Genomic DNA, 23,776 nt, shown 5'->3' on the forward strand with positions numbered 1-23,776 from the left:
CTGTCCTGCTGTGCTGTTTTTCTTATCAGACATCAGGGATTTGACTTTGCCTTTGTTTGACTCTTCGACATTAGAAACTTTTAATGAATGAACCCCCCCCCCCATAATATCACGTTATGTATAAAAGATCAGTTCCTGTTAATGTGGTATTAATTCATTAATTATGAGCATAATTAGTTGTATTACACAGAAATACCCCTGTGCAGTGTTGGTTGAAGGTACAGAGAGTTCCTGCTGTTCGAAATGATGGACTTCAAAGACTCATCTGCAGTAAACTCGTCCTGCTTGCGCTGGCAGCATTCCCAGAAAGTTTCTGTCACCTTAACTGACCAGAGTTTGATCAAATAGAAAGTGTTGTACACGCCATGATGCCAGCTATTAATCTTGTCTGTAAGGTTCTGAAGCATATTTATTGATGACTTGTTTGGTTTTTTTTGTTTTGTTTTTGCAGCTCTTGATTATGGTTGAATATAATTGTTGACCTCTGTTCCCAAGTGGATTGGCAATATCTGCACATGTCAGAACAAATTTGCACTGCTCAAAACAAACAGTGCAATAACATATTTAACCCGTTGAGAGATTGATGGAAAATTTGCACTGATTTAATTGTCTCTTCTTACTCCCTTTCAGGTGGCAAAGGACGTGTCCATCCGTCTTCACAGCCAGCTGGACAGCGTGGAGAAGAAGAGGACTCGTCTGGAGCAGGAGAACGAGGAGCTGAGGGTCCGACTGCAGGACCTGGAGGTTGCCAAACAGGTCCTGCAGCAGGAGATTGACAAGGTATGCACTTAAATAATCTTTTATATTTCTGAGTATAAGCAGCATATAGTTGCGTCCTCCGGAGGGTGGGGAGTGGGGCAGCAGTAGCTGTCCGATTTCCAGCGGGGTCATTTAGTAAACCTTTATTTATGGAAGATTACTCAGATCCAAGTTCAGATTTAAGTGTCTGTTTGAGTTTGGACCTAACTGGACTTTTAAGCAAAACAATGAGGTTCTGGTAGATCTTTATTTAGTCAGTTGTCCTTTTGGCCTTTGAAGAAAACTCGCTGGAGGGCCCATTTCAGCTCCCATCTAGTCTTAACTTCATGTCTGCTGCTTTGCCTGAATTTTTGTTTTGTTCTTTTTTACCAAGTTAAATCGTCAAGCATTGCAATAAAAAAGCAAGAGTAAAATTTGCTAGTTGACATGAAAATAAAGAGAACTTGAGCTGGTATTGCACTGGTCTTTTAAAAATAAACAAATGTTGCACTTGGTTTCCTCTGAGCAAAGTTAAATTGTCCTCTTGATTGGCTTCCTCCTGTGCTGGTTGAAAAGACCCTGTGTTTTTCCATTATGCTCTATTTCTGTGCTTCTTAGTGTTGTCTCTTTTCCTCAGCGTCTAATATGCTGATGGTCACGGCCTTGGCTGGGGACCTGATGTGGGTCAGGGTTGGATGGTCGGCTGGGTTGCTGGCAGGAGATGTGGGTCCGTTTGCCTCGGTCTGGCTGAACCATGTTCCCTCACTAAAATTGCCAGGCGATTGTTTGTGGACGGCTGTGGGATGAATGCTCAGTGTTTTCTTTAACCATTAATAGACTATTTGCTGGAGATAAAAGGGTGATTATCGAGGTTAAAGGAAGCTACCTAGTCGGCTTTCTTCATGTTGCAGGGGAAAACACCGAATAGGAATGGCTTCACAGGGGGGATTACATTATGTTTCGCTTGTAAACCCCCCTGTGAGAAAGTGTCTGGAGGCTTTTGCATCATCTCAGTTGGATTCTACACACTGTCTTTGCAGCTACAGCTAGCTAGGATTTAGCATGGTTCTGGTATTTGTGAATAATAAATCGTAAAACATTTTGTAGCAGCAAGACATTTGTAACTTCTGTGATTACAGACAAACCCCTGCACCTGTTTTGAAAGTTAACCTAACTTCCAGTCAGAAGGGCTGTTCCAACACCATCGCCTTGGCAAGAGCAATGTTTTCCCCATTTGTTTCCCACATTTCTGTTGGCTCTGTGTGTGTGCGCGCACCACTAACCAGTCCTGCCCATCTGGTATTTGCCAGAACTGCCAGATGGTTGGTGCCAGCGTGTCCATGATGGTTCTCACCCTCTTTATCAAAGAACCTCATATACTGTACACCATATTTGACTGAAGATTGAACTAGAAAAACTGGGGATGTTCTAACCTCTAGTTACCTACATTTTCTCTATGAAAAACATCTTTCACATTGCAGATGAATATATTTAAGCTGTCTTTCCTGCAGTGTGGTAGCACTATAAACTCCTGCACCAGCACTTCATGTTCCTGACAGTCATATTTAGTTCCTTCTCCCTCCATGTGTCAACCTGCTGACTGACCTGATGACCGCCATGGTGCTGAGAGCTCCCTGGCTGTTTGATAACTGTCTGACTTGGTGTCAGAAGCTGTGTTTGAGTCTGTTGTGTTGAGTTATGCGAAGCCTGCAGATATGGGAATTCTTCACATTGCCGGTACGATTTAGGGAGCTGTGTGTGTGTGTGTGTGTGTGTGTGTGCGTGTGTGTGTATCCACACTCGCTCATCCACACTGGAATGTCTCACCCATCTGTGTTTCACCTTTGATTATATAAAGAGGTGGATTCCAGTATGAGTCAGTCAACTGAAATAGTGAAGGAGCAACAGAGGAAGAGGAGAGAGGAGACATGGAGCTACATTGAGATATTCACAAATTACACAGGAAAAATATGTGCAGGCAAAAGATGAACAGACTGGATGGACAGGCATTTAACCACAGATGCAGGAGGACACATGGGTAATGAGGGGCTTTAGTGTTTCACAGGTGTAAAGGAGGTTTGTGAATTATTGATTGCGTTGTGGTCATTGCGGCTGCTGGCTTCAGCTGATATCGATAGTCTCGAATAATCAGAGTGCTGCACTGGCGAGACCTTAATAGTGCTGGTGCAGACCTTTTGAGGTTTCACTGGGACCTGGACTGGGATTAGTTTCTGCAAGAGTTTTTATGCACCAAAACAGGGATTAATAGATAATTTAAAACCAAAAAAAGCATTATCATTAGATCATGTAAGATATTACCTAAAGATGTCTTTTTTTTTTTACTGATAGAGTAAATGTTACCTGTTTGTAAAGAGCTCGTTCTATGTATTAGCAATCCCAATTTATATATAGATATTTTGCAGTTAATTGAACCACTTTTGAATCACAGAAACACTGACAGCTGATCTCAATCCATCACAACATCCAGGACCTCATGATAAATGTGTCAGATAACTTCGCAGAACTATGAGGATTTTAAAAAAGTTCCCCGCTCAATTAAATCAAGTTAAAAAAAAGATGCTTTCAAGATGCTATCTGTGCCTTAGAGCGAGACATGCTGTTGATTTAGAGTATTTCCACAGATTTTATGAATCAATATGTATTCCTGAGTCCTACAGTTAATACAATACTAAATATTTGTTCATAGGGTATTTCTTGAGCATGCAGTACAAAACAATATCATTAATCAGTGCATCTGCATATATAGTAATATTTCTAGGTGTGGACAGCCCTTTACAATCACTTCAGTTTTAGCCAATAATAAACATCTGTAACTGCTGGTGCTTGTGCTATTTACTGTCTTAGCTTTGCAAGTTTTTGCTAACATGCTGCTAATGCTAGCTGCATTCTATCTCATTGTTTACTACTTACAGTAGTTTATGTTGCAGAATATTCTAACCAAAAGCAAAGCATCGTTAATCGTTCACACAATGACTGAACTTGTCGATCAGATTGATAGTGGGTTCTGATGTTTGTTGTTGTGTTTTTTTTTTTATGCAGTTTGCAAGCTTTAATGCTAAATAGGCTACGAGCATATTGTTTTGTGTCTGTGCACATATGTTGGGATGGACCACAAGCAAAGGCACAATCAGGACATGGGAGACTGACATTCCTTTTTCAGTCTCCTGTCTTCCCACCCCTCCATAACCATCCCTCCCTCCCCTCTTCATCCTTCCCCTGCTCACTCCATCTCCATCCTCCCATTTATTCTCATCTTCTATTCTTTCTCTCCCACTGCTCTGACAGAGACCCTTAGGAATGCTGATGGAGGGAATCCTCTATTCTGTCTCCCTCCTCTCTTTCATAATCCCTCTGCTGCCCCTCCACCTCCCCTTTATCCTGCCCCCTTTCCCCCTGTACCTCTTAGTTTTTTTTTTTTTTTATGTGTTCTCTCTCTGCGTCTCCATAACCATTGATCCATTCAGCTGTTTGACCTTGGATGGAGGCAAGATCAGGTCTGATAGAGGGAAGGTTGTAGGTTAGGAATGGAAGACAAGAACGATGGCGTCTCTGGAGATAGAACTTATCGGTTCCTGCCTCGAGGATTGATTGACTCAGAGATACATTTCACCAATCTGCCACCATGAAACACCCGCAGTCAAGCATCTCACTGTCCTTGTTTGCTTCCTCACTCAAATGACAACAATCCAATGTTCAAAACTGAACTTCCTCCCGTGTGTTTCACTGTAGCTATTGTTTTTGTTGTGGCTGTGTGATTCACAGTGCGTTGTGTCAAACAGACAAAAGAAAAACAATGGTGGTGTGTGTCTGTTCCGCTCAGGTTTATGCGGCTTTTCCTTTGAGTAGAGGCCTGGGACAGAGTTGAACGATTCCGATAACTGTTAGCTTAACACATGAAAGGATATATGGATGAGTAGAAGTGACAGTGGACACCATGCAAATGATCATTTCCTCATTCATTCCTGTTTCAATCCATAGCATTCTGTACTTTATAGATACATGCAAAGATTGTGCTGATATCTGAGTACATTTACATAAGCGAGCATGAAATGGTAAACTTCTTCTGCTTAGTTTGCACCCTCTAAATCCAAACTCTGCAAACACATGCAGTGTATCTCTTTGTATGAAATATGAACTAAAATATAAAATATATATATTTAAAATTGAAGAAAAAGCACCTTAGATTAAAAGGAGTGATAAGGACTAGACTATATATGGGGAGGGGAAACATCATATAATCATATATTTTCATGTCAGATAATTAAAATCAATATTCATCAGATTGGTCTGTGGGGGGAATAGGACGCTAAACTGTAATTTGACTCTAGAAACATTTTATTTCATCTGATTTACTATTTGCTTTTTTTTAACGCTGATTTAAATACAACAAAATTGTGTGTTTCCATGATAAGGTTTTCGATGCGCTGTTGTCTTGCCAAGCCCTTTTTGGACCAAACCAGCTAAAATTATAGGACATAATTCTACTAATGATGACCTACTACTTGCATTTTGGTCAGCGCTACATGGAAATACAACCCATGCTAGAGTACTTTACTGCTCAGTACACTGGGTTGTAAAACTACTTCAGGAGGCTAGTGACTGTGCAACAGTCGGTGGAATATTAACTTTAAAACCTCAAAATTTAACCTCACTATTGACTTTTAAAAAAATTTATTTAAAATTTTAAATTAAGTTATACATCTTCTAATGTTACACATGAGTTGTTGCTGCTGTGTTTTGTATACCGAGTCCAACAGTGAGTGATATATAGGAGCTAAGTGGACCGCATCAAAGACTGTTGGAACAGTATTGATTAATCCCAGATATAATGAACCTGTCTCCAGGTATCAAAGCTGTGTCGGTGAAATCAGCTACATATGACAGTTTTTTGGGTGACATATCGTGATTGAAAATACAATTTGTTGTGGTGCTTTGTGTGAGTTCTAGGAGCTCACAGAAAGCAGATTTCATTGATTTTTTTTTTTTTTTTTTTTTTTTGGTAGCCTCTGTTCTAATCGTGTTAATGGGTGGCTCCTGGTCATTATTGTGGGATGCTGTCAGAGGCCGATTAAAAAAAAAAAAAAAAAAAGAAGCTTTATTGCCTCAAGGTAACTAAACACAATGAAGTTATGAGAAGGAGAAGTGGATGGATTATGTGAAATGGATGAATCATAAAGCTTGTTCAATATTTGGTTGACCTGGACGTACTCAGGAAGAGCGAGATGGAAAACTAAACCTGAATGCACATGCAAAGGAGAGCAAAGAGGAATCCGTTGAAACATGAGGGAAAAAGTACTTGCACAGTATGGAGAGAGGGAAGGAGTGGCGAGGGGGAATGTACCATTTGGGGTGTTGGTAGGAGGGCTGGCAAAGTGGAGATAACAGCCTTTAACTGAAAAAAAGCCTCTTTTATTGGAGGGTGAAGGGAAAAATGCCGCATGTCACTCACTGAGATTCTTCTCCTGCTCTCATGATCTCTTCTCTCTACCTCTGTCCGTGACTGCTCGCAGGATCATACTGGAAATGTTCCCTCTCGCCTCCTCTCTGCATGGGCTCAAATCCCATGTCTCCCTTGAAGGTCATTTAAGAGCTGTCCTTCTCTCTCTGTTTCTCTCTCTCTCTCTCTTTCTGTGTGTGTGTGTGTGTGTGTGTGTGTGTGTGTGTGTGTGTGTGTGTGTGTCAGCATGGTGATTTGGGATTAGTCCATTGAGGACGATAAGGTCACACAGTCTGCTTTGACACGCACATATACACACACACACACCTATATAATATATATATATGTGCACTTTCTCCTTCTGTCTTTCACACAATCTTCCCATAATGCATCTGTCAAGAGCACATTTAATGCTCTTGCCTTGATATGCTCATCCTTGGAAATCTGGACACAAATCTAGTGGAGCATCTCTTGCTAAAGTGCTGGTCAGGCTGGTAAAACTGAATTTGGAAATTGAATTGTAACACACCAAGCTGATGTGAGAAAAGGGAAAATTATCACAGCTAATGGCAATATTTACATTCCTTTCACCTTCCCTTTCCATTTTTAAACCATCTTCTTCTGATCTTTCCAGATTCTAATCATAGGCTCAGCTAGCTTGTACTTGCGAAAGCATTTTGGAAAATCCAGCTTCCTAGCTAAGAGCATTCCCATAATGATCAGAAACAGGCAACATGGGGGCCTCAAGGGAATCTGTTCTATCTCTGCTGTCAAAATAAAGAGGTGATAAACAACCTTGTCATCACTCATCTTGCCTAAACTGACAAAGTTAAACTCAAAAAGTTAATATTTCAACTTATTTCTGTCAGTTTTTGACAGCTAGCTTACATTTATCTCACCCCAAGGCTAACGTGATGTTAGCTGTACAAAAATCAAGCCTTAGCGTTAGTTCTGTCAGGCCATGGTAGTCAAGCGCTATTGGCTTCCCATCTATCAATCAAACTGATCAATCAGCTGATCTACAGCTGCTCCGCATCAGCTGATCAAATCCCTTGCTTCTGATTGGCCCCTCTCAACTTAAATGTCACCCGGCCTCAACTCCTGCTCTGCTAGCTTCTGGCTATGCTGCTCTGCCCGCTGTCATCGCTGCTATCTGCTGCTATCTGCTGTTATCTGCTATCTGCTGCTGCTATTTGCTGTACAGTTGCTCCTGCTCGCAACTTGCTACCCTCCACCTCCCCAGCTCCACCTTGTCGCGTATACATGGCATAGTTCGTTCCATGTCATGTTGCTGCTCTGTTCACGGGGGTATGTTTGCTCTTCCAGTCTTAAACTGGGAGAACCTTCCCTCACACTGCTGGTCCCCTGTTTCATGGTGCTCATGAAATATGATCAGGGGACTCCTCTGAACAGAGCCATACTGCCAATTTGTACTATAATAAACAAATCAAGCTCATTATCATCTCTTGTGTTTATTGATGTGAATGGACCTGACAGAACTAGCAAAAGAAGACAAATTACAGAGGGTTGTTTGAAATCATTACCTCACACATAAATAACAAATGACAACGTAAAAAAGTCACCACAAAGTTAAGTTTATCACAAACGCTGTTATGTTGAGTAGCGTCAAACTTTGCTATACCTGCTTTTAATGTGTTCATGAACGGCTACCTAGCGTGTTCTGCATCCATTTGGGGGTTGATTGTACATGTTCCCAGAAATAAACACTACAGGGACGCGAGGTACAAAAGTCACATGAGCAGTAGGGGGTAGTGCGGGTGTGACAACAATGGCAGAGAGATTTCACAATATTAAAGGTTTTTTTAAAGTTTATTTTATTTACTTATATATTTAGCTTCCCCGAGCTCCGCCCCTCCCCCTTTGCTCTTCTTTGGGGTTTTGACAATAAATTTGCATGTTCTGTGTCTGCTTTCCTGTGGAATCCTGCGGTAACACACAAAATACACAGGCAGGTGTATGAACAAGCAAACTCACGTGCTCGTGCGTGTGTGTATGAGTGAGTGAGTGTGTCTTTTTGTGACCTCTTTCAAAGAGAAGTGTACTGAAAAGAAAATAATTTTACAGCAGTTGTCAACATACACAAGAAAGCCAAGAAAATGGGAAATTTAGTTTTTTCCCCTTTTTAGCCGTTTGAAATCATTCCACATTACTTCACAATAAATTATATTTAGTTTCCATTACATTCAAGACTGGAACAAAAGAGTAATGTGCAAACTACTCATTGTTGCAGATCGCACAATGTTATGCTTCTGCTTTGATATGCTGGAAAATCCATGATCGAAGTGTCCTAAAATTAAATTTACTGCTTATTACAACTGAAAATGTCAGTCCCCCCACCCCACCCCCACTCTCTCTAACTTCCCCATTAACTGCTGAAGGAAACTGTTCCCTGTTATTTTGACTTTCAGGAAGTGCTGCCTATTGTTTGGAGTAAGTTGCCGGGGATGTGGGGCAAGGGTAGCTTGAGACTTTGGTGTGTGTGTGTGTTTGTGTGTGTGTGTGTGTGTGTGTGCTTGTTTGTGTGTTTGTTGGGGGTTGCAGACAGGGCGTTCACCGACATGCAGGTTCAATTTTTCTTTATTTATTTTTTTATCCTGCACTTGTGTGCAAATTCAGCATCATATTATGCATTTTCAAATGTTACATCCCTCAATGTACCAAGAAACAGTCAGGATTAATGGAAGGTGACAATTTAAAGGTGAATTAACCACTCAACCCGACCTTATCCTGCCTGTAATTCAACTATCAATCACTCTCCCTTTTATTTTTAAATCTCTCTTTCTCTGACCATATCGGTTTTTCTGTTGCAAGCAGGTCACGGCACCCATGTTATTTCTTCGTGGTCCATCTCTGGCACACGTGTTGGTAAACGGGTCAGATCATCAAAGCAGCTCGTGTTTAAGCCTTATCTGGGTCACAGTGATTGATTAGAGTAGGGATGGTCTTAGAAGAACAGAGCCAGCCTCGGAACACTTCGGGGGGTGGGGGCATGTGTGCATTACAGAAGATTGTATTTATAGTGCAAGAAGACTCAAGAGCCGCGACTACTGATGGAGAATAGAAGATGACAGTGTGTGTGGATGCATTTAAAGATGTTATTAGTGAGTCAGATTTAGGATTAAGGTGTTTCGATCAACATCCAACACTTGTTTAAGTTGTACTTTGAAGGAGTTGTTATCATCTCAGCGAGATTATTCTGCTGATTTATTAGTGTGTAATAAACAGTGAAATTGAGCGAGAGATGGAGGGAAGCAAAGTAAGGAAGATAAGAAATAGTTATAGATAACTAAGACAGGGGAGATAAAAAGAGGATTAATTGGGAGAAATGATTAAAGAGGAAATACTCAGAGAAGATATGTAAAAAAGGATAGCTTGAGAGTTAGGCAAGGCAATTTTATTTTTATATCCCGTTTTCACAAACAGTTTGTCTCAAAGGGCTTCACATGGCATCATAACAACATCCTCTGCCCTTAGAGCCTCACATCGACTGAGGAAAAACTCCATAGAAAACCCTTTTAACAGGGAAAAAACTGAGAAACCTCAGGGTGAGCAACAGAGGAGGGATCCCTCACCCAGGACGGACAGACGTGCAGTAGATGTTGTTACAGAGAAGAAAACAGTTTACAATACAAAATGTGGGAAACATGGAAATGTTAATAACAGTTGAAGAAGGAAGCTTCTGGAAGGGGAGGCAGGGAGAGCAAGCCAGCTTGATGGGGGACTGGATGGCATACTGGTTCATGGAAGGGGAGCACGGGCCGGTGTAATAGTAGGGGATAAAAAGGGGGGGGGGGGGGGGGGGGCGATGCAGGCGGCGGTTGGAGCTCTGGTGGATCTGTGGAAACACAGAGAGACTGCGAGACACCAAGGCCAAACTACAAAGTGCAACAAGTAATGGTAATGACAGTTAGGTAGAGAGATATGGAGAAAATATTCAGCACAAGGTGGAATTAAGTGACAGATGAGAAATTGAGGATAGAACAGAGAATGTGAGAGATAAAAGAACTGCAGTGATACAGACCCAGCAAAGTTTTATGATAAACAGATTTGGAGAGAAAGAGAAAGTAGAATACCAAAAAAAGAAAGGTAATAACCAAAGATCTAGGACAGAAGTGTTTGGAAAAAGAAAGAGAAAGCAAGAAGAGGAGAGGTAGAATCAGTATTAGACAAAGGGAATCTTGCCGGAAGCTTTTCTGGGTCGATGGGAGTTCCACTGCTACCAGTGGGACAGACAGAGTCCATACACACACACACACACACACACGCACAGGTTCATATGATAGGTACACGTATACTGTAATGTGCAGGGCCACAGTCTCCTTTGGGGAACCTTATAGACACACACACAGACACACACACAGACAGACAATAAAACCCCTCTTCTCCTCCCTTATATCAAAGAGAGCACACAAACATCTACTCAGCTGCTCTTGACTCCGTCTGGTCGATCTATTTATGAAGTGCAAAAGTGAGGTCGCGAAATGAAGAAGAATGATAAAATGATCATGTAAATGTGTTTGTTTGTTTTTTTTAATGAGAAACTTTTTTTAATAATAGCTAATAAGAGAGATAAATATGCGTTGTAATTTCTTAATTCTTTACATGGATGAGAGGTTGTTTTTTGGGATTTGAAATCCCTCACTTGGCAATTCAAGCCCAGGACAAGTTATATCCTTCAAACAATGACCGTCAGGTTGAATCATCTTCTCTAAATCTTAAAGGCATTGGCTCTTGAGTGTATTTATACTACAAGGCTCATGGTATTTGAGTGTGTGTGTGTGTGTGTGTGTGTGTGTGTGTGTGTGTGTGTGTGTATGTATATATATATATATATATATATATATATATATATATATATATATATATATATATATATATATATATATATATATATATATATATATATATATATATATGACATGGGTCATGGTATTTGAGTGTATACATACCACATGGCCCAGGGTATTTTCTTTGCAGATGATAACTTGTAGTTTCTTTATAATGAACAAACTTGACCATGAGTCGTCATGTTTTTACTATTTAATGTTTTTAATGTATTGAATCCGTACATACATGCATAAATCATACACTCTAAACTGAAAACAAATTTAATTGCTGGAATGCATTGTCATGAAATCCACGTTGTTAATCATATTGTCACATAATTAACAAATCGTTACGGATATAACAAGGAATAATAAAGTGTTCAATAATGTACGTAAGCGTGATATAGTTTCTGAAAACTCCATTAGAGCAGCTATTGTCAATATTTGTTTGACATGAAATTGCTTCTTGTTTGTCATCAGGAGTTTAGTGTCCTTCAGCTCATTGTCGAGCGATAAATTCTCCATTGTGCAGTTTCCCAACCAGTGGACGAACATAAGCTAACACAACAACTCTTTTCAATATGATGCTTGTTAAAAACAGTGGTTGCCCCCACCCCCCAAGGTACTGCTAATATTTGTGTTCACATGTTCATCATGCCCTTTCAGGGGGCCGGAGGGGATGCAGAGTTAATTTCATGCATCAAGTGTTTGCAAGGGAGACACTGGGATATGACGAGGGAACAATCACTGTGGAAAGACACAATTAGTGGGTAGAAAGAAGAAGTGTGTGTGTGTGTGGGGGGGGGGGGGGGGGTTGGATATGGAGAAGGATACATGGATGGACCCCCCCCCCCACATCCAGCTGTAAAATCTAATACACAATAGTGATGCCCAATGGAACGTGCTCTTCTGTGTGAACAAAAGATGTTAGATATATTTAATATAAAATTATGTAAAACCAAAAAGCAAATAAAGAGAAAATAAAGCGAACAAAACTGTGGTTGTTGTAATACTAAAAAAATATACTGTGTATTTGCAATGATATCCTGAATATGTGCGGCGATGATCTGCTGTATCTTTATTTTGCCTTCCTGTGTTATCGCATTTTTATACATTATCCCGAAAGAATGAATGCATCTGCTTGTCTGGGAAGTTTTTCTTTGTACTGCTCAGATTTTATTGTACAGCTTTGCATTGATAATTTATCCTTTGGATTAGAATATTCGCTCTTTGAAAACCGGAGCCAACATTCCACATTTGTTTGATTGAAATATCTGGTCAGAATGGAGAAATGAAGGGAGGGATGAGTGGACGCACGTGATGCTCTTTTTTGGGGGGGGGACCTGTTGCTCTGATTGACTTGAGTGCCGTTAAAAGCTGTTGTAAAACACTCGATAAACACTCACCTCCGACTGTAACACACTTTAGCTGAGTGCTGATGCATCACCGGAAGATGACCTCTAACACCTACACGCATCCCTCTTTGTTGTTTGACCACACTCTCCCCCCCATGTTCGCTTTGTGGAACTCATTTTATATAATCGAGACATCAACACAAGTTCTCCGTTGGTGGAGTTTTCCCTGCTATCTGGTGCTGCAGTAGATGTAAGAACACTACACCCATGTAACCTTTACTGAGAGCGAGTGTTGGTATAAGTCAAACGGAATTGTTCTTTCCTCCGGGGCGGTTGAATCGGTTAAAGCTGGAAGATGCAGCAGACATTGGAAATCAAGCTTATCTTTAAAAAGCTACAATTTGTCTCTATTTATTCACTGGAAATGTGACTGTAATTGTGACATTTGGACATTTATGAAGTTTAAACTTAAGGAAAATGTCAAAACTATATATATGTCTACAAAATATGACCAGAAAATTTGATTCTATTTTTTTATTCTTTTTCATTATATTTACCACTGGTATGTGTACTTTTAAAGGTAGATAGATACTGCAAATCAAGCAATTCTTTTATAGTATATATTTCTAAGCTGCTTAACACAATTTTAATCTCAAATTTATCAATTCAGGATGAAAAATTACACGAATTCTGGAAAAAGAATATCATGGCAGTGCTTGTGTGTACTTTCCTACCCCTGCCAGACTGGTTTTCCCTGCTCTTTTTCCACACATTTTTACGGTCATATTTATTTAAAATAACAGTGCAAATGTCTGAAGCTACATAAAGCTAAGAGAGATGCAGAGAAAGGGACAGGTGCATGCAAAGCGAGGTGGAGGGGAAGCAGGTGTGCAGACTGAGCAAGGTGGAGGCAGGTAGACTACGCTCTGCACTCATGGAGACAAATCAGGAGAAACACATGATTAATGTGAAAGAACAAAACAAAACCAGTTCAAACTTTGAGAAGCCTGAGCAGACAGCAACATCAATTCGGTCTGTTCTGCTTGAAACAATTCAGCATGTCATATCACATTTTACAGTGTCGTATTTGAATAATTCCCCTCATCGTCGTTCTCAAAAGCTACAAAATGAGATCTTAAAGAGCAGTGATGGAGATTGTGTGTGTGTTTGTCCACTCCTCAGTGGCATAAATGAGAGAGTGATTTTGAATGACCAAGTTAACAGACACCAGTTGGTGGAGGATGATTGTACATAGAGCACTAAAAGAGCAGATGGATGATGGAAGGAGGTGGTGTTTTTTTCTCTCCCTTCTTCTCACCCATTAAAAGATTTAAAGCTGTTAAAAGCTGACTGGAGTGCAGATTATCTCACCTGGGGGGGGGGGGGGGGGTGACCTGGGGGTTGCTAAAAAGGTTTCTGGTATCCATATGGTGTTATTGTGTCCCGAGATAAAACATACATGCATAATGTGGTGTAGAGAACATCATGGTGTGTGTGTGTGTGTGTGTGTGTGTGTGTGTGTTTGAAAAGTGGATGTGTGATGTCTGCTGATATGGACGATATGAAGCCAGCGTGTCCCTCTCGAGATATAATTACGGTTCTCTACATGGGATTTGAAGCTCTTTTTTAACATATACTACATTTGTGTGTGTGTGTGTCCTCCAGAGAGTGAGCGATGCTGAGCAGTTCTCACTTCTTTGATTACACATAAATGAAGAAACATCATTACAGTGAAGCTTTTTAGTGCCGTAGCTGCAGCATAAGCGGGCTGTATAGAGCGGTGTGCTTTATGTATGTATTCATATTTATGTGTATGTGCTAATGGTGGCTTTTGTTTTATGGTTATTTCTCTTACATATAACCATTAAAGATGCAGCTACTAAATTGGAAAAGAAAAGAAAGTAATTAAGTGTGTGATTACATTAAATCATTCATTCATTTTCCGTCGCTTACCTGATCATGATGGTAACAACTACAGCAGTCCAAGTTGTTCCTCCAGATTGTTCCTTGTCCATTACCATAGGCTTTCAACTATGGACCTGCCCGTAACTTGGGAAGAGGCATCCGAATCACATGCTTGGCACCAAACAACCTCAGCTGACTCCTCTGGGCGTGAAGGGGGAGATGTTCTTCACTAACCCAAAACCTAAACCTTAGCTGAGTGCTGGAACGCAGCGTAATCTGTCAGTAACTTGGACAAAGCCTCCCTTCATCCACCGATCACAGTGTAGTAGTTAGGTTTCCTGATGATGTCCTGATAACGTAATTAGAGTCAGTGGAAACATCTGCAGACAAACCTACTTCACTGTGACACGTATGACATTTTCCAGTGTCGTATGAACCAAACCTCAGAAGTTTCAGCCCGTTTGTAGTTTCACTGCTGGTTTCTCTCCGCGCGGCAGATAAAGCGAAAAGGCCAGAGGCAGCAGAGCTCGCTCGCTGGGATCCAAATCAATAAAGGTAGCTGAATTTTTTAAAAGGATAGAATGCCTTTAAAATGAATGGCTTTACACTTTGCTGCCTGAAAAAAGACCAGTGTACCGCTCTGCCACGGGAAAATGACTATTTATCGAGTCACAAGTATCAAATTATGAAACATGAGTGAAAAAGGTCATGATTTTGGAGATTGACCTTGTTTTTGCCATTATCAGATTAAACTGAATTCAGACATTGCTTTAATTTATGATGCACAGCTGAAAGGTTTGTGGGTATTATTGTGCACCAGGTTGTTCATTAGTATTCCATCACAGCGCTGGAGGCTCTAACTACATTACTGCTGTGAGGAGTTTCATCTCTGTCTGGACTAACGTCGCTGTGGCAGCTTGAAACGCTTGAAAGGTTCAACTGGAAGGATTTTCAGTTCGATCTTTCTTGAACTGGGGGGGTCTCCTGATAAACACATTCACAAACCACTAGAAAGACCTGCGTAGTACATTTAAACCAGCATTGTCTTTGATATCGCTGAGAAAGACCATAGCTTGAGGCAAAATATTTTACAAAGGCTCAGATCACAGTGGAATTCAAAGGTTCATCTTCAACCTCGCTGCTTTAATAAGTAATATTTACTTTCTAGCTTCAGTAGTTTGTTATCTTGTCTTTCTTTGCATAAACACTCTTCTAAAGTCTCTTTTTTTCCACAACCAGGAACACTTTTATGTTACCGCTCATCAGGCCTGAATATATTGTGAAGCTTCAACTATATGAATACTGATTTGGTCGAAAGACGATTTTTACCAGTCAGTCTTAACCTTGTAAAAACAAGTTTATATGATATTCATATTCTGTACATACTGAAAGACACATGTAAACATTTATGTTATCAAAATTTTTGAAAAGGTCCATAAACGCTAGTTTTAGTGCTTTGTTTCAGCTAGTATGCACCAGTCCCATACTACATCATTTATTAAGCCTAAAACGGCACATCACGCCATATTAAAACACTACCACAGTGTACAAGTGATTTTCTCAAACTTAATTCTAAAGTTCAAGAATAAACTTAAAAAAACAAAACAAATTTAATCTGCGTTGAATAAACTGCAAAGCAGGAATGTGATTTGCATTAGCAACCACCAATCTAGCTAATCTGCAGTCAAGCCCTCGGAGCCAAAGAATTGACTGTCCCGCCCACGCTGTGTGATTGACAGCTGGGAAATGCCGTGCAGGTCAGGAGGAACAAAGGAGGGAAACGCTCTGAACACATAGGTGAAGAATAGGAAAAAAATACAAAACAAGCTTACACGTTAAGATTTAAAGAGATAAATCCCAGATTTTTTCAACGAGCAGGAACGTTTTCCCCCACAAGATGCGTTGACTGACCCTGTTTATTACCAGTGGCTGAAAGATTTATATTTGGATGATGGATGTAGAGGTTTAGTGATGATGGATGAGGACGGTGAGCCTCTGTGACTGTGGCACAAAACCTCGGTGAAGATTAACACGGACCACAGCGGCGGGTCATCTGCAAAATAAACCTGACTGTTGCTGTTGGATTTTGTTCCCATGTGGTCCGTTTATTTGCTTTTGTCTCCTCCCGTCTTCCCTCTCCTTCATAACCCTCCTCCATTTATGTTCGTCTTTCACCAATAGCCCTTCCTCCCTCCCTCTCCTCCCTCCTTCCCTCTCCTCTTCTAGTCTGTCTTCTTCCTCCTCACTCCACGTCCCTTTGTTACCCCCCCCCCCCCCCCGCTCCATTCCGCTGCTCTCTTCCTGATTCCAGCCTCTCTGACGTCATCACTGTGCTGCTGGCTGCCATTGTGAAGTGGAAGTGGAGACGTGGAAAACGAGTAGCTGGCACCTCCCGCTGATGCAAGTCTGGCTGCCCCAGAGTTACTATGGCTACATTGGCGGTGCCATGTGTGTGTTGCTATGGTTACCCTGCAGTGTGATGTCCCACAGCAGCAGTACTGGCTGACAGGGGAAAGCTCTGCGAAATGAGTGATTGTTTCATCTTTCAGTGCAGGATTTTAAATTTAGCTGAAATTATAGTTGGAGTGTTTTGATATTAAAATGTAAAAGTGGAATTTATGGAACAAATGGGGAATTGTGCGTGAGAACTTCAGTTAATGTATAGTCATGCACATATTATTCTCCCAGGAAATGTAGTTATGGTATTGTTAAATCCCCCCCTGTGGTCTGATTACTATTAATATACTTCATTATATTAGCAGCATGTCTGTGCTTCCCTCCTCGTTCTTTCATGTTCCCACAGAGGCGTTTGGATGGGGAAAGTTAGCGCTCCAGGCCTGTTGTTAAAGGGAATAGTTACAGCACAATGAGAGAAGACCATCTCTCGTCTGTTTAGTTGAAAGCCCATGTTGCATAAGTCACACTTCCATACTTCCATTGTGTTGTGCTCATTAGAATGGAATTGGAGCCGTGTCGCTGTTTTGACAGCATTGTTGTAACTCGCTCTCTGTTCACCCCCCCCCTTATTTTGCTGTCCCCAACTTGCTACCCCTAGTCTCCCTTTCACTCTTTCGCTTTTTAACCCGTTGTGCGTGAAATGATGGATCAGTTTGCTAAATATTGCTTGCTCCATCAAACTCAAAAGCCTTCTCAGGCTGCGTTACGAGGTTTGCTGATATCGACGCTTGATCGCAGCGTGTCAGTGCCTGCAGTGTCACAGATATATTTATTGTATATATTTCTATAACTCTGTCTATGTGTGATCTGCGTGCTTTGTTTCTGACCTGGTGAATTATGTAATGGATGGACAGAAACAAAAGCGCATTATCTCTGGCCCCCCCCCCCCCCCCTCTCCTTCATGCTCCTCTGGTCACTGTTGACCAGGTTACATAAAAGATGCTGAGTGGTACCGACAGTCTTTCCTTGTTGGATCAGGAGCAGGAGCTGACGTCCACGATATACATTTCGCTTGGCTTTGTTTGCTTTTCTCTCTGTCTGAATGAGGCAAACATTTTGGAGGAAAACTTCCTGAACAACAGAAATCAGATCAATACGGATTAAATTAAAAGTTTTACAGGTTCAGATTGACTGTAGCAGCAACAGCCACGACTGAAATGTTCAGATCCTGATTCTGAACAAAAGGCAACATCTTCTGTCACGTCGCCACATAAAACGAAAAAAAAAGGGGGAGAGCCAATATCCAATCATCTTCTCTTTATATTGTACACAGTGTAACTCCGACCCTCCTCAACGTATCAAAGAAAAAAGATTGCTAACCGTGTTTTAAAAGTGTAAGACTGCTGAAAATATGCAACAGAACTCTGAAACCTGTCATCACTTTGTTAGTACCATCAAATTACTGCCGCACACTTGCACATGCGACACAAGAGTTCATCAGAGGGAAACGGAGTTGAGGAAACTTCCCAGACTCAGTTGAAGCTCAATGCTGGAACTTGATTGAGGTAAAAGAATGTTTAAGTAAAATTTAAATATACGTTTCGATTCATGGGATGGGAACTTGTTACATCAGTTGAATCTAAATGTTTCCCTCCAAAAAGGCTTTTACTGCCACGAAACGGTGTTCACTGACATGCACGTCTCTATAATTGAACTCTTTCTGTTTGTTTTCACAGAAGTCACCAGAATCAACCGGAATTTGAAGCGTGTCCGGATAATCTTAGTTTTCTAATACACAGCTTTATCTGTCATTTCCTCATTTCTATGATCCAAAATGAGGATATTAAATTAAGTTAAAACTAACATGAACTGTTTGATCTTTATTTGATTTGTTGAGGAAGAAGTGTGAGAAATACTTCCCCTTTCCTTGTGACCTTGTTTCACATCTTACTCTTCTATATAACAGCAGAAATGATTGTTTCATAACGGTCTGGCGTGACTTTGGCTGCTAATAATTCACTTACAGTGCAGCCGTGAGTCTTATCCAGTCATCCAGAGCAGAAACAATCAGTGGCTGGTTAATGGGGCAGAATGGAGCTCTGGGTATCTGGAGCTCCACTGATGCAACTACACACTGCCTGACTGGGAAAGATAGAAATAGAGGGATTATTATGTGCTGGTGGAGGGACTAATTGTGCAACTGGTTGAATAGAAAAGTGACTTCAAGTGGAAGTGGAACAAAGTCGGTAAATAGGCGGAAGATCATTTATGAGAAGTCCGAAATATTGCATTGTGGTTGTATGGCCTTGACCTTTGACCACCAAAAATCTTCTCAGTTCATCCTCGAGTCCCAGTGGACGTTGACTCAAAATTTGAAAATAACAAACAAACGAACCTAAATCTTCAAGGCTTTCCAGAGACACAACTTATTTCCTCTGTGCAAAAAAATGAACTTGAAAGTAAAACTGGGAGAGGGTCTAGTCAAGTGGACTATTTTTCCCAAACCCATGATTTACTTTACTGGCCCATGTCAACTTTGATTCTAATGAAACAAGCACATTATTAGCTTGATATTCTCAATGTTACCCCTTCAGCTCTGACTTTTAAATGTTTCCATACAGAACATGTACTGTTCTAGTACGTTGAAACATCAGGAGGTATATAAGTTTGTGGTAATTGTGCTTGTATAAAAGTTGTCTTTTAAAGTGACGGCGGTGCACATTCATTCTTTTAATTACCATCAGCGAGTTGATGTTGAATGCATTTGCAACATTGATTTTTTTTTTTCCCCCTCCCTGTTCTGCCTGTAATTGAACTTAATTGGGATTTAACAAGAAACACATCACGGCAGGATGAAGCTATCGAGGCAGGAGAACAAAGAACTTGTTGGGGAAATGGGAGGATTTTCTGAAAGAGCAACAAAGTGAATAGAAAAAGAGGGAAGGTAGAGCGGGTGAGTGAGGACATGAAAGGGAAGAAGAGATGTGCGTGTGTGGGGAGGGTCGACTCAGTGCTCAGCGGAGTGGGTGACGCTTATCCACCAATAAGAGAGATTTATCTCCGTCCTTTTTGCATGAAGGTAGAGGACGCCGGACCATTATAGAGAGCACAGTTTCATCAGGAGGCCGTGACCATCCCACAGGGCCTTAGCTGAATTACAAATCTTTAAAGGTAGAGGACTGTCGTGTTTTAGTCATTTAGCCACTTAGCCTGTGTTCCCACATTCGTGCAACATTCAATTATCTGTAAAGATTAAGCTGCAAACTCCATTCATGGTCTGAATACGCCAATTACAGCAACGGATCCAGCCAGTGTTTATTCATATCGCAGAGTTTCTGAGTTGTTGTACAAAGCAGTTGATTGCCATAAAATAACCATCAGGATGAGACGTAAACGTACCAATCAGGAATGTACAATTTTGCCTTTAAAAGCCAAAGAAAACTAGAAACCCCCCCCCCCCCAAAAAGGTCATGCAGGCAACTACAGTTAACGTATTAAATTAATCTACAAAAAAAGTTCCAGAAATGCACTTTGTTTTATGAGCACTTTTCCAAATCGGCAGTATTTTTCTGTAATTTAAAGAACTGAATGTGTCACTTAGCTGAAATGGGAAACCAAGTCCAACTGACCAGTAGTTGTTGAACTTGAGTTGATTCGGTTTCATTAAAATAACCTGACGTGCTGGATTACGAAAAACTTTCAAAACACTCCGAAACATCTCTAAAAAATATGGATCCTGACAGAAACAGATGTATTTTGTGACAGCTTTAAATGTTGGAAGCGTCGTAACAGGTAAAGATTTGTGGAATGTTTCGGACTTCAGTGCCGTTATGACGGATAATGGAGGGAATGGCAACGCTACAAGAGTGGTTAAATGATGTAAATCCACTCCGTTACAGACTGTTGACCTGCATGTTCACTCTGCTGAAGTAAAGCACTTCCACTGTCTGGGTTGCTGTTGTTTTGTGAGTATCTGTTGGAAAATTGATGAATCATCTTCCTATGTCTGACTGATCAGAAGGGACCAGGTGGCTGACGAAAAGTTCTTAAAGGCAATCAACATAATTGCTGAAGTGACTGACAAATGTGTCTCGCCTCTTTTGCGTGGCTTACTTCCAGTGTAGCCGTCTTGGCCTGCAGGGAAAGTTGTGTACTTACTGATTGAAGTTTTCCATGAGTATGTTGGCACGCCATCATTCTTCCTTTGACTAATGAAATTCTGGCAGTTCAAAACTACTGCTAAAATTAGGAAGTGCAGAACCGGGGGGGACGGTCTACTGCTGAATCCGCAAGTTCACCTTTCAGTTTACGTTCATATATTCCAAACCGTTTGAGCTTCACCGGACAGAATGGGGCGTTAGAATGATAGTTGGCTGCTTTTTAAATTGGCTGTGAAGAGTTGACACGCCGGCTGGAGTCTGGATTTACCAGCACTTGATGGTAATTTCCCTCCCCGACTTATCTATTGGGTTCTGTTAGCAGCTGGGGTGATTCCCTCCCCAGCTCTCCCAGGGTTCACTACAGCAAGTTCATGTCTCCCTGTCAAACTGAGGTCAGAAATTAATGGTTGCCCCCCAGTTGGTCTCAGAGCTGATTTCATCAGAGCAGTGAAGCGTGTGTGTGTGCACGTATGGGTGTGTGTCTTTCCCTATCTCCTTTATTGCAGCAGAAACAGAAGGCTGTACACTGGCCTTTGAATGTAACAAGCGAGAGGTTGTGTTTGGTTTGTTTTAAGGACTAGCATCTTGCTTCCACATACTTACTGTATGTCTGGCGCATCTGAGTCTATGTAGTACACTGAAATTCCATCAGTTTTTTCAAAGGAAACCTCCTTGAACTCCCCTGAGCTTGTGAAGCTTCTCGTTCCATTTATTTTTGATGTGGTTTTGCTTTAAGTACCTTGAAAATTTTGAATTTCTTTACAGCGGCAGTGTGCCAGCTAACAAGCTAACTAGCCATGAGTCAGCAAAATAATGGGTTTTTGCCTTGTCTGCAGCTAATCTTTGCGTTGGATATTCCGAAATAGACTAAATAAGTGTCTCATGGACAATTCAATTAGGGCGCACATCAGTCAAAAAGATGATGAATTTTGTGGAGATTTTATCCATGTTTTAAATCAAGAAACCGAAGCTGGCTTGTCTTTTCAATCATTTGTCAATGACATGAAATGCTCCTGATTCCTGAAGAAAAAAAACTTTTGCTTTCTGAGATATAGCACCAGACAATAAAAATGTATAAATATTCTTTTAAATTTCCAAGTATTTTTTTTTTCTTGGTCTAATCAAGGGGTGTTTCTGTCGCCTTGTCAAATTACCAATGTGCGTGTACAGCAGTGTTGTACAAGGTCTTAAGTCTTTTTTTAAAAAGTCTTAAATGTGTCTTTTTGGTCTTAAAAATGATTTCGCTAGGTCTTAAAAAGGTTAAGGATGAAGAAGTTACTTTTATGTTGCAATAATTTATCCGTCTCACGTTAGATGTGAACTGTTTTGCCAGTAAGGCATCGGACTGGGTCCTAAATTTTCTACAAAGTGGTCTTAAAAAGTCTAGAACTTAATCAGTTTAAACCTGCAGGAACCCTGTGTGGGAACAAAGCTTCAGTGTTCATCACTCCTCATTGTCTGATTCCGCTCAATCAAGCATATTCCTAACCTTAATCCTGCTTGTTTGTTTTCCATGGGGTAAAATATTTGAATCACACAAATCTGCTTTTGTTTATGTCATAAACATTTTAACCATATCTCCAATGACTGATCGTGGCGCCCGGTTTGTCTGTGAGCTTTCTGGTTCCACTGTGACCATAATTCAGTGGGGGGTTGTTGTTTTTGTTTTGTTTTTTACCCTTTTTGTGCACTACTTGAAAACTATATTTATCGACATTTTTGGTGTCAGCAAGAACAATGATGAACTGAAGCTGAATGGTTTTAGGATAAAGTTACACGTCTGTTTGCTATGTTTAGTGAGAATGTTTTTTGTTTTGTTTTTTTTACAGGCTGCTTTTGTTGCTTTCAAAACTATAAATTGACTCCTGTTTTCCATTCTGGCTTTTCTGTTCTCTCCTTCTGTCTCTCCTTTTCTGCTTGTAATTGCATGCAGCTCTAAATTTTTATCGTCCCACAGGGGAAATATGCGTTACAGCCAGTAAGAACCTCACAATAAAAAGACACGGCACCACATGATCACATCCTTGTTCATTAGAGCCGTTTATCAGTGATCCGGGATGTTGTCTGTTCTCTGCAATAACTTCAGCCTGGCAGCATGTCAATAAGCAGGCCCGTTAAAAGCACATTAAGCTCTTCCTTTACCTCAGGGCTGATATATGAACACATCGATGCCAGCGTTAGCATTAGCATTGGCGCCAGGGGGCAGATAGAGTAAGCCTCTTCAAGCCTGTAACTGGGTCATATCAGGTCAAACTTTGCCATGTGGCGAACATTCGTGTTCTTTACTTTTCTCCCCTCGTTTTGACACAACACGACAAAAAATTATCCTCAATTCACAAGAGAATATTTGAAGCTGCCTGCCTTAACTTCTCTCTTTAGGATTCCTGAATCACTTCGGGTGACACATGGAAGAAATAAGAGTCACCAAGTGGAAAAATAAAACCCAAAACAGACACAGTAAAGAAACAGCAGCTGGAAGATAGCGAAAAGAAAAAAAAGAAGAGAGGAAAAAGTTTTGTGTATGCATGTGTGTGTGTCATAGAGTACATCTGTTGAATGTGGGAGGAAGGAAGTAAAAGGGGAAGACCCCTTTTTTTTTTTTAAATTTGAATTTACTGCAGCCAATCAGAGTGGGGACATGTGGCGAGCACAAAGAGAAAGAAAAAGACTAAAAACTTTAACAAAACTAACTGAAAGAGCATAACAGAAAAAAACTGAGGAAGAAAGATGAGTTAAACAGAATAAGTTCAGCCATATTAAAAGGAATTGTTGAAATAAGATAAAGGGAACTTTGTAAGAACATGTTCAGTTTATCTTATAACACCTTACGAATACATTAGTGATGGCTAGTTAATATGTAGTTATTTATACACGATTGCTTAAGAAGCATTAGAATAATTAACCATTAACTAATAC

General features: G+C 40.6%; 1 protein-coding gene across 4 annotated transcripts in view; it reads left to right on the forward strand.

Annotated features, from left to right (window-relative positions):
* mtcl2 (microtubule crosslinking factor 2) overlaps positions 1-23,776 on the forward strand; it is an 85,894-nt gene that overhangs the window by 18,196 nt on the left and 43,922 nt on the right. For all 4 annotated transcript variants that reach the window (XM_086214293.1, XM_086214294.1, XM_086214296.1 and 1 more), the window contains exon 4: positions 631-780. In XM_086214293.1, coding sequence (XP_086070419.1) covers positions 631-780 — 150 coding nt within the window. The remainder of the gene's footprint in view (positions 1-630; positions 781-23,776) is intronic.

Source organism: Aulostomus chinensis, chromosome 9, assembly GCF_037954235.1.
Source record: "Aulostomus chinensis isolate RoL2024-O1b breed Wild chromosome 9, RoL_Achi_v1.0, whole genome shotgun sequence".
Taxonomy (NCBI): domain Eukaryota; kingdom Metazoa; phylum Chordata; class Actinopteri; order Syngnathiformes; family Aulostomidae; genus Aulostomus; species Aulostomus chinensis.